At 50.7% G+C, this 11,073-nt stretch overlaps 1 protein-coding gene across 2 annotated transcripts; it reads left to right on the forward strand.

The window, feature by feature from the left end:
* Positions 1-4,569: 4,569 nt before the first annotated feature.
* Positions 4,570-10,689, forward strand: LOC109305690 (gastrula zinc finger protein XlCGF57.1-like). Of its 2 annotated transcripts, none has more exons than XM_019528736.1 (2): positions 4,570-5,339; positions 7,919-10,689. In XM_019528736.1, the coding sequence occupies exons 1-2, from the start codon at positions 5,180-5,182 to the stop codon at positions 9,691-9,693; spliced, it is 1,935 nt and encodes a 644-aa protein (XP_019384281.1). In that variant the 5' UTR covers positions 4,570-5,179; the 3' UTR covers positions 9,694-10,689. The 2 variants fall into 2 exon arrangements, with proteins under 2 accessions (XP_019384281.1, XP_019384289.1); XM_019528744.1 differs by having other exon boundaries at positions 7,922-10,689.
* Positions 10,690-11,073: the final 384 nt, after the last annotated feature.

Raw genomic sequence — 11,073 nt, forward strand, 5'->3', positions numbered from 1 at the left:
ATATGATTCCCTGGATGAGGGAATGAAATCCAACACCGCATACAAGGTAAGCATTTGTGGTTGCAGTGGGACTTCAAAGCTGTACAGGCCCTGCAGTGAATTCACCCTGGGAGAACACGCTTGATTGTGTGCTCTGCCCAGCCATCTCCACACTGCGCTAAGGCTAGACAACAAGAGAGTCAGGAAACAATATTCATCTTGATTGCTGTGTGCATTTCCAGTCCTGCATCCCCAGCTCCTCCAGGCACCCTCAGGAGACTTTAAGAAAATCTCTTCATTTTCAGGAGGAGCAAGCTGTCTTCTCCATGCTCCTGAGACAGCTGTTTTCAGAACTGGTGGCTCATTTGTTTTTCAGGACAGGGCCTTCCTGAAGAGACAGGGCTTAACATGCCCCGGGGTGTGGGGCAGGGACTTCTAGTAGCTGTGCAAGAGTTAAGCAAGGCAGAGGAAGAACGTGCATTCACATAGCAACGTTCGCTCCCCCACACTGCACGGCCAGGCGGGGGTTTTGTTCACCGGTTTTGTTGCTGGATGCTGCTGTAATTCATCCTGGGAGCGCGGCGTGGGTGAGGGAGCGCGGCTGCGAGGGTTGCCAGGCTGTCATACAGGGGCTAGATCCCCAGCGGGTTTATACGAGGGTTGCTGTACAGCAGCCCGGCATCCGGGCCTCACCGCTTCCGAGGTGCACGTGCCGTTCGGGTCGTGGGTCTTGTCCGTGCGAGAGTTTCCTGTAGATCCTCCAGCAGGAATACGAGTCCGGCCACAGCGGCCACTTGCGTTTGAACGACTTTATCGTTGTGTCCAGCCCGGCGGTCCTGTCGTTGCTGCTCTTAGGGGAGCAGAGCCAGCGGTCGCCACGATGGAAAATGTGGGCAAAACAAAGCCTCATTTAGACCTTCCCGTAGATGTTAAAAATGGAGGATCTTCTGGACCAGTCCAGATATGTCTCTCCAACACATTGAGCCTGGCTTGTTCTTAAAACCCAGCTGCTATGTTGGTGATTTAGAAAAAGCACAAAGCTTATCTCACAGTTCAGGTCTAGTCTAACGAATACCCAGGAGTAACCCGCCCAAAGGTCTTTGCCCAGAGAAGAAGAGCTTCACCTTCTCAGCTGAAACTTTTCCTTGGGTAACACCCAGGGCCAGTTTTATCACTTGGGTCCCTCCAGACTCTGAAGCTCCACTAGGACGTTCATGCTCCTCTGTGGAGCTTTCCAGAAAGTTTTTTCCTTGGAAACCTTTCAATCAAAGCACCTTTTCAATCCCCTCCCTTGCAAAGATGCAGAATTTAACGCCCCCTTCCCCCAAAACTTGCTACCTTTATGTTTATCCACATTATGGCTCTATTGATGATTGTATAGGTAGCCATAGAGTTCCAGCATAGTCTGTAACTGGGCAAACAAAGGTGTCAGAAAGAGAATTGTCTGAAGTAAGTTGGATTATGTCATTTACTTGGAATTCCAAAAACAATACCCCAGAAAATCCCAACAACATCCCTTATCGTTCCTCCTTATTTACATTTTGAATTCTCGATTAATTTTAACTACTTGGAAAAAGACCTGGCTGTTATCGTGATAGCACAGTGGAAGCCACTGAATCCTTGGAGCCACTGGAGCCACTGTCTTTGCAGTATATCCACTGTGTTTGCAGCGTTAGAAGATTGAATTAGATGATATTAATGTTGAAAATTTTACAGTGACTTTATAGAAGTCAGTGGTTTACCTATTCTGCAATCTTGAGTTCAGTTTTTGTCGGTCCACCCCAAAAAGATATAGTAGGTCCAGAAGCTAGTGATATGTCATGGAGGAAGACAAATAAGTCATTGGAGAAGTACCATCAAGGTTGCTTGCAGAAGATCCTTCAAATCCAGTGGGAAAACAGATGCACCAACATTGGTGCCCACTACTAAGGAAACACCATGAGCATCGAGGTGATGATCATCCAACATCAACTCTGCTGGGCCGACCACGTCATCTGGATGTCTGACTCCAGACTCTTGAAGCGAGTTTTATTCTCCCAGCTCAGCCAAGGCGGGTGCTCACAAAGGGGGCTGGGAAAGTGCTTCAAGGCCAACTTGAAAAAAATGCATCATTGACATCAAGGTTGCTGGTTGTAGCCATGTTGGTCTAAAGACATAGGCAACAAGGTTCTTTGGGTAGATGTGATATCTTATATAGATTAGATGTGAGATCTTATTAGATGTGATATCTTTCTTAGACCAACTAACTAGCTGGGAAAATGGTTCTTTGCAAGCTTTTGGGCACCAACACCCTTCTTCAGGCTTTACTGACATCAGCTCATGCGAGACTATCACCCAGGACCACCCCAAATGGAGGAAGAGTCTGCTGGAGGGATCTCAGCACTTTGAAACCTTACAATGACAACAGGAGATGGAAAAGCAGGAGTGGCAGAAACAGTCTGTTGTGGACTGAGCCAAGAACCCAGAGCCACCCAACCGGCATGGAGATGTGCCCGAATTGCAACAGAGAGCATGGATCCCAGATTGGCTTCCTCGGCCATCTTCAGACCCACAAATAAGACCATCATGGGAGACGATCATCCTTGACTGTGAGGGATTGCCGAAGAATTTGTAGGAAAACAGATAAGAACGATTCAGATTAGAGAGGACATGCCAGAGGTAAATAAGCTAACAAGGAGTATAAGGCATTACCTTCCAGGACATGGGGAGTCAGACCAAAAGTAGTGGCTGAGTTTTGGAGCCAGAGTCACATAACCAGAGGAGTCAGGAGCAGAAGAGCTAATACGCCTGACAAATGGCCCACAGACCATTGCTGCAAGTGGTCATAAGTAGGGACCGCACTGCCTCCTTCCTCCTCTCCTCGCCCATCCAGGTGTGGCCAGAAATAGAGGTATGGCCAGCCCAATGCCATCTGGGCACAGCTGTCTGTGGAGGCTCCTGACCTAAGGAAGGTGAAGTGGGTATCTACTTGTAAAACCCAAGAGCAAGAGTCCAGCTAGTGAAGCAGAAAGGCAGCAGCAGTGCAAACCCGAGGAAGGAAACACAGGTTGCCATGACATGTACGACACTGGGAAACACTTTAGCGCCAGGCATCATTAAGACCTGGAGTTTCACAGAAATCAGGACAAGATTAAACACTTGCAAAGTTGTGAGAACATCCAATGCCGTTTTAGGTAAGTTGCTCACATACACCATTACCCAGATTACAGATAGACTCTGGGGTGGCTACTAACAGAAGAGGCAGAAACAGGGCTACAGCCCAAGCTTTTCTGTGCGTACATTTTAAAACATTAAAGCAAGCATTTATCCCAAAGTGTATCTGGCTGCCCGTGACATCACTTCACAGATTCTCTCATCTATACGAGCTGGGGAGACTTGAAAGGTGGGAGGGGGGTGCCACGCAGATTGACAGCAGGTCTTCTTGAATTTGTTGAATTCTCATAATTCCCCTCTGGCCTATGGCCTGTATCTGTAGACAGCTTGTTTTAATATTCTGATAAATGATCCATAGTATCATAGAAAATGAGGGCTGAAAAGGACCTCAGGAAATGAGGGCTGAAAAGGACCTCAGGAGTCGCATCTAGTGCAGCCCTCTGCTCCAAGCAGGGCCAGCCCCAACTCCATCATCCCAGCCAAGGTTTGTCCAGCCAGGTCTTAAAACCTCCAAGGATGGAGACTCCACAACCTACAATCATAGAAGATGAGGGTGGGAAGGGACCTCAGGAGGTCACATCTAGTCCAACCCCCTCCTCACTGTAGGACCATCCCCAGCTACATCATCCCGGCCAGGGCTTTGTCTAGGCAGGTCTTAAACACCGCCAAGGACGATGCTCCCACCACCTTTCTGGGTAAGCTGTCCCAGTGCTTTACTACCCTCCTAGTGAGCAAGTTTTTTCCTCATATCTAACCTCAGCTTCCCTTGCTGCAACTGGAGCCCATTGCTCCTTGTCCTGTCATCTGCCCCTGCTGAGACCAGTCCAGCTCCATCCTCTGTGCAGCCCCCCTGCAGGGAGGTGACGGCTGCTATTCAATCCCCCTCGGTCTTCTCTTCTCCAGACTCAATCAGCCCATTTCCCTCAGCCGCTCCTCACCAGTCCTGACCCCAGCCCCACAACCATTTTTGTTCCCCTCCGCTGGACTCTGTCCAATGTGTCTACATCCTTTCTGCAGTGGGGGGCCCACAGCTGGATACAGGACTCCAGATGTGGCCTCCCCAGTGCTGAATAGAGGGGAAGGATCACTGCCCTCCGTCTGTTGGCAACGCTCGTACCAATGCAGCCCAGGATGCCGTTCGCCTTCCTGGCGCCAAGGGGCACTGCCAGCTCATAAGTGATGTCTGATTGGTTTTATTTAAAATTCTTTGTTTCGCTGAAACATTTGGAACCAGATCTCTCGTGGGCTTGGAAGGTGTCAATTAGTTGGGATATATCCTTGGGAAAGTAAAATGGAGAGTTTCCTTCCCTTCCCCATGGCAGACCGCTATTCAACACTGGCCTGCTTCTTTTTTACCTTAGTTGATGGGTCTCTGATGCAGCTGAGGGGTTTTTTTTGTCAGAGGGTTGGGGGTTTTTTTTACAAATTACCTAAGCATCTGATCCATTATATATCTATTATAGCAAAATGGCATATAAAATATTTGGTTACATCACTCACTACTACAAATATTTTAAGATAAAACTATGATATAGTGTATTTGGATTATTTAATATAGGATCTTTCCTTATACTGTCTCCTTTCAGGCCTTTTGTGCTCCTTTCGTGCTCAGTTTAATTGTATCTCATTACCGGTTTGGTTAGACACGGGGATGATTTTCTTTGCTTTGCTAAGAAAGCTGATTGTTACATCTGCAAAGTTTCATACTACGGTCACTCAAACACAGGTTTTGGGGCCTTCTGTTTAGCCACAGTTTGGCCTAGGCCCCTTGAAAATGGCCAAGACTGGCAACAACACTTGCAAAAAATCTCTACTCCCCTCTTCAGAGCTCACTCCAAATCACTAGCTGGTATGGAGTTGCAAAGACATTTTCACTATGTACAGATCATTCTGGATTACAGTTTGTTAGGTGTCCCTACGAAGCACTGGATACTGCCACTGGTAGAGACAGGGCATGTGACTACCAGACCCCTTGTATCAGCAGTAAGTCATCCTCCCTGTGAATTTATCCCCGCTTTCCCAGGAGCGGGTCAGGACCGCTGGCACCATGCTGCTAAAGAGGTTGATATTTGTATTTCAGGCCCCGGTGACATTCGAGGATGTTGCAGTCTATTTCTCGCCAGAAGAATGGAAGGAGCTGGTCGAATGGCAGAAGGAGCTGTACTGGGACGTGATGAAGGAGAACTACGAGCTGGTCACTTCATTAGGTAAAAAGATATTTCTGTGTTCCTGGCAGCTGCATGGGCCATGAAAAGCCAAGACACCCACCAGCGAGGTGGGATTCACTCTGTCGGGAGCGTCTAGTTGTAATTGCACATTACCGAGCTCTTTTGTGAGTGAAAACGCAGGGAGCAGATTTGAGGTTATTGTTAACGTCTCCAATGTCTAAGCTTTGCTTATATATCAGACAAAACAGACAGACTCCACTGAAGATGCAGTTAAGGTTGAAAGTATGGGTCAGTAATTGAAGGGCAAAAACCGGGCAGGGATGTTGTAGTTGTCCCAAAAAACAAGCATTATAAACCCAGGAAATTCAGAGCTAAGGTTACACTTAAAAGAAATATAAACATATTGCAGTAAGAAATGTGCAGTGAAAGCATTTAAAACACACTCTGATCTCTGGTGATGTCAGGCAAAACCATAGCAGCATGGGAGGTATGAACACTCACAGCCAATGTGGATTTTTAAAGAGTAAATTAAGAAAATAAAGGGTGCATCTACACGATCGTTAATGTGCTTTTGCTAATGCACATTACATGTAGTACCTCCATTGTGAGCTACTAGAAAAAGGTTCATTAGCCTATTTTAATAATCATTAGTGAAAATGAATGGTATTTTGTGACGCTTTATTCACGCACATTAAAAAAAGGCTAATAATGCGCATTAAAGCGCATGTGTAGATGTGCCCACAGACTGGGTGAAAGTATTGCAAGGTGGATACACAACCGGTTGGATCATCATGCTCAATGGCTTGATATCTAGTTAGGAGGAGGTATCAAGTGGGGTTCCCCAGAGGTCTGTCCTGGGTCCGGTAATTGTAACATCTTCATTAATGATTTAGATGATGAGATTGATTGCAGGCTTAGCGAATCTGTGGATGACAGCAAGTTGGATGGAGTTACAGACCCTGGAGAGCAGGGCTAGATGCAGATTGAGCTGGAGAAATGGTGTACAATCAACCGGATGACATTCAACAAGGATAAGTGCGAAGTCCTGTACTCGGGATGGAATAACAGCGTGCACGACACAGACTGGAGAGTGACTGACTGGGCTGCAGTGCAGCGGAGAAGCACCTGGGCGTTACAGTAGACCCTAAGCTAAATATAAGCCAGCAGTGTGCAAAAAACCCCCAAATGCATCCTGGGTTGTATTAACAGAAGTTTCCTTTGCACATCAAGGAAAATGATGGTTCCCGTATATTCAGCACTGGGAAGGCCTCACCTGGAGTCCTGTGTCCAGTTTTGGGCTTCACACTTATAAGAAGGATTTGGACAGTTTGCAAAATGTCCAGCTCAGAGCAATAAAAACAACTAGAGGCCTGGGAAGCAAGACTTATGAGGAAAGGCTGAAAGACCTAAGGATATTTAGTCTGGAGAAGAGAAGACTTGGGAGGGGATTTGATAATCGTCTTCAAATACATGAAAGGGGATGACAGAGAGGATGGAGATGGGCTTTTTCCTCTGACCGTAAGGGGCAGGACTAGGAGCAATGCTGTCAGCAGGAGAAATTCAGGTCGGAGAAATTTAGGAGGAACTTTCTGACTGAGGGTGGTAAAGTATATAACAGGCACCTAGAGAAGCAGTGGAGTCTCTGTCCCTGGAAATGCTCAAGAGCAGGTTGGACAGACACGTGTCTGGGGTGGTTTATTCAGGGATGCTCCTGCCTTGAGCAGGGGGCTGGATAAGCCCAGCTGAGGGCCCAGCCAGCACAACTTTTCTGTGGTCCTACGAATAAATTCTGCCAAATCAATTTGGCTTCCTTTTTGTTGGCAGGTCGAGTAGTTTGGTGAATGAGGGCAATGTAGTGGATTCACAGCTGTCAGACAGGGGGTTGTACAAGGGCAGGTGAAAGTGAGCTGAGAGTAAGAGACAAACTCAGGTAACTGGGTGCAGCTCTCCCGAACGCCTCAGGTAAGTTTTAACTGAGGTTGAAAGTGAGACTGATGACCTGTGAGACTCTTCCGGTCACTGCTCAAAAACGTTATTAAGCTACACAGCAGCAAAGACTTCTCTGTATTAATAGGGACAGTGCTTATGTAGCCTTGGACTGAAGGGGACAACAGGTCCACGGGCCAGGCTTCTCTGCACCTTTGGGGACTCTCGCTGATTTGGCTCCTCTTTTCCGCGGAGCTTCGGGGAAGCACGAAGGCGCGCGATTAAACCACAGTTATTTACTTAATATGCAGCTTTCCATATCTGGTTATGCTTTGGCACTTGGTCAATCCTTTTTCATTTCCTTGTGTTATATAACTGCACCTTATCAATGTCTACAGGCATGCTGAACTCATCTCATTGCTACACAAGTGAAGCTCAGGTCATGTCACAACACAGCCTACGTCGTACACGGCACACACTGCACACGGCTTATGATGCCAGCGTGGTCTGCAGCTGGGACCCATCGACACCAAGGCCACACACTGATCACCATTCAGATCCAAGCTGGGTTTCTCCCCGGGGTGCTTGACATCATTGGGTTTTGCAGCAAGTCAAATATTTTTTCCCCAGCCAGATGCTGTACCTTTTGTCACGTCTGTATAACATGACATGATCTTTTCTTTTCTCTCTAGTAGATGATGGGCTGACAAATGAAAGCCTGGAGGAAAAGAGTCGGGAGGAGGAGGTGGAAAGCTTGCCCATCCAGCCCTTCCTTGCAAAGCTCAAGGAGAGGGTGCCCCAGAGCCCAGCAAAGACAAAATCCTGCCCACACCCTAGCAAATTGCAGGCCACACCGAGAGGCTCTGCAGGGACGCCACCAGAGAGACCCCTGGGCAGCCTGGCTCCGCAAAAGTCCCCAGGGGCAGAGAGACCCCACGGCCCGCCGGAGCACGAGCGGAGCGTCCTGGAGCGACCCGAGCTGCTGATGCGGCCCCGAAGCCGCAAGCGGGAGAGGCCGTTCCCCTGCAGCGAGTGCGGGAAGTGCTTCTCCCAGAAGGGCGACCTGAAGATCCACCTGCGCATCCACACGGGGGAGAGGCCGTACGCCTGCCCCGAGTGCGAGAAGCGCTTCACGCAGTGCGGCTACCTGAAGATCCACCTGCGGCTGCACACGGGGGAGAAGCCCTTCCCTTGCGGCGACTGCGGGAAACGCTTCCCTTCCAAGGGCGACCTCAAGATGCACCAGCGCAAGCACACGGGCGAACGCCCCTTTCTGTGCAGCGAGTGTAAGAAGAGCTTCACCCGCAAAGTGGACCTCAAGGTGCACCTGCGGAAGCACACGGGCGAGCGTCCCTTCACGTGCCCGGAGTGCGCAAAGAGCTTCACCTCCAAGGGCTACCTGAAGATCCACCTGGGGCAGCACAAGGGCCGGCGCCCGTTTGCCTGCCTGGAGTGCGAGAAGAGCTTCATCTCCAAGGGCTCGCTGAAGATCCACCAGCGCGTCCACACGGGCGAGACGCCCTTCACGTGCCCCGACTGCGGGAAGAGCTTCACCACCAAAGGGTACCTCAAGATCCACCAGCGGCTGCACACGGGGGAGACGCCGTACCCTTGCGGTCAGTGCGGGAAGAGCTTCTCCACCAAGGGCTACCTCAAGATCCACCAGAAGATCCACGCCGAAGGCGCACCTTTTGCCTGCAGCACCTGCGGGAAGAGCTTCGCCACCACACGGTACCTCAAGATGCACCAGCGCAGCCACACCGGGGAGAAGCCCTTCACCTGCCCCGAGTGCGGGGAGAGCTTTGCCCAGAAGGACTACCTCCGCATCCACCAGCGCACGCACAAGGGAGAGGGGCTCTTCACGTGCCCCGACTGCGGGAAGAGCTTCACGGCCAAGTATCTGCAGATCCACCGGCGCATGCACACCGGGGAGCGGCCGTACGCGTGCGCGGACTGCGGGAAGCGCTTCACGGCCGAGGGCTCCCTCAAGGTCCACCGGAAGATCCACACCCGGGTGTCGCGGAGCATCTGCGGGGACTGCGGGAAGAGCTTCTCTTCCCTGCGCTATCTCAAGGTGCACCGGCAGATCCACGCCCGGGACCTGGCGCAGCTGTCCGTGGGGAGCAGAGAGGCCTCGCCGCCGGCTTACATCCTGCCAAAACCCCCCCGGGAAATGATTGCCTTCACCTGCACCGTGTGCGAGAAGAGCTTCTGCCAGAAGTCGAATTTGCTGACGCACCAGAAGACCCACGCCGAGGAGAGGCCGGCTGCGATGCTCAAGCCCGGCTTCCCTCCCCTGGCTTGTGCGGAGCCGTGCCCCAGGAGCCTGCCCCAGGACGTGTTAAGAACAGGGGCCGGTCACCTGGACCCCAGGCCCTGCCCCCTCCCCTTGGATTTGAAGCCCAGCTTCCCCTTTTCTCCGCAGACCCCACCTCTTTCCCCCGGGATAAATCTCGCTGTCTCTTGAACTCGTCTTGCCACCTGCTCACACCCAGCGACCTCTTCTGTGTGATGACGACCTCCCTTTGCATGACGTAGCTCTGCCCAGGTTCCTCTGCTCACTTCCACCCCGGTGCTCCTGTATGGCACCGTGTCTAAGGTAGGGATCATGCCCTGGTGGGGCGAGCCCCAGTTTTGCACGCTGTCTCAGGTGGGTCTCGCTAAGGCCTTACAGACTTGCTCGTTGTTCAGCTTTGATCCATAATGCCTGCTCTGGCTTTTCTGCAGCAGCTTCGCACCAAGCCAGTGGTTGCTGTGGTTTTAACCCCCAGGCTACGACTCGGTGCACTGCATTGTTAACACTGTTTAGCACAGGTCCCCTATGCTGCTTGCTTTTTTGCACACTCATTTCATTGCACAGTGTGTTCCCGACCAGCCAGCCCAGACATCCAGCTGATCCTCCTCCTTCCCTGCTTCCTTCCTTTATTCCCTATCATTTCCTCCGACTCCAGCCTAGCCTCAGATACATCCTTGGAAATCATGGGCCAGTTCACAGCCTGCTGGCTTCACTGGAGTGGTACCAGGGATGAATCTGGACCTTCCTCTTCAATAACTTCCAAGTCATTGAGCGCACTGGCGCCAGGGCAACTGCACTCCTCATCTTTCTGTTTCTCCACTTTGACTTCCATTTTATCTGTAGTAGGTATTAGAAACAGTTTGCTTGAAACCCACTTTGAATATAAACACAAGCAAACTGCATGAGACAGGAACTGTTGCTAGGTGCTGCCAGAAGTGTAATTGCAGACCTCACCAGAAATGCATACAAGAAACAAAAAGCATCAACCCTGCTTCAGGTGAAAGAGTGTCTCTCGGAGATGATGCACCTTAGAAACCAATGGAGAAGTGATACAGTGAGTGTGAGATGGGTTGGGAGGGATTGGAAACAGTCCCTAAAATCATAACATCATAGAAAATTCAGGTCAGAAGGGACCCCAGGAGGTCGCATCTAGTCCAACCCCTTGCTGAAAGCAGGCCCAGCCCCAACTACAACGTCCCAGCCAAGGCTTTGTCTAGCTGGGCCTTTAACATGTCTAAGGATGGAGAGTCCACCGCTTCTCTGGGGAGCCTGTTCCAGGGCTTCACCACCCTCCTGGTGAGAAAGTTTTTCCTAATATCCAACCTCAACTTCCCTTGCTGCAGCTTGAGCCCATTGCTCCTTCTGTCATCTGCCCCCCCGAGACGAGCCCAGCCCCCCTGCAGGGAGGTGAAGGCTGCTCTTCAAGGTCTCTTCTGCAGACTCAATCAGCCCAGTTCCCTCAGCCCCTCCTCACCAGTCCGGTCCCCAGCCCCCTATGCTTTTGCAGAGGCTTTGGCATTTCTGCAGCAGGCCCCGCTGCGTTCTGCACCG

Source organism: Crocodylus porosus, unplaced genomic scaffold (genome assembly GCF_001723895.1).
Source record: "Crocodylus porosus isolate Cpor-Errol unplaced genomic scaffold, CroPor_comp1, whole genome shotgun sequence".
Classification (NCBI taxonomy): domain Eukaryota; kingdom Metazoa; phylum Chordata; order Crocodylia; family Crocodylidae; genus Crocodylus; species Crocodylus porosus.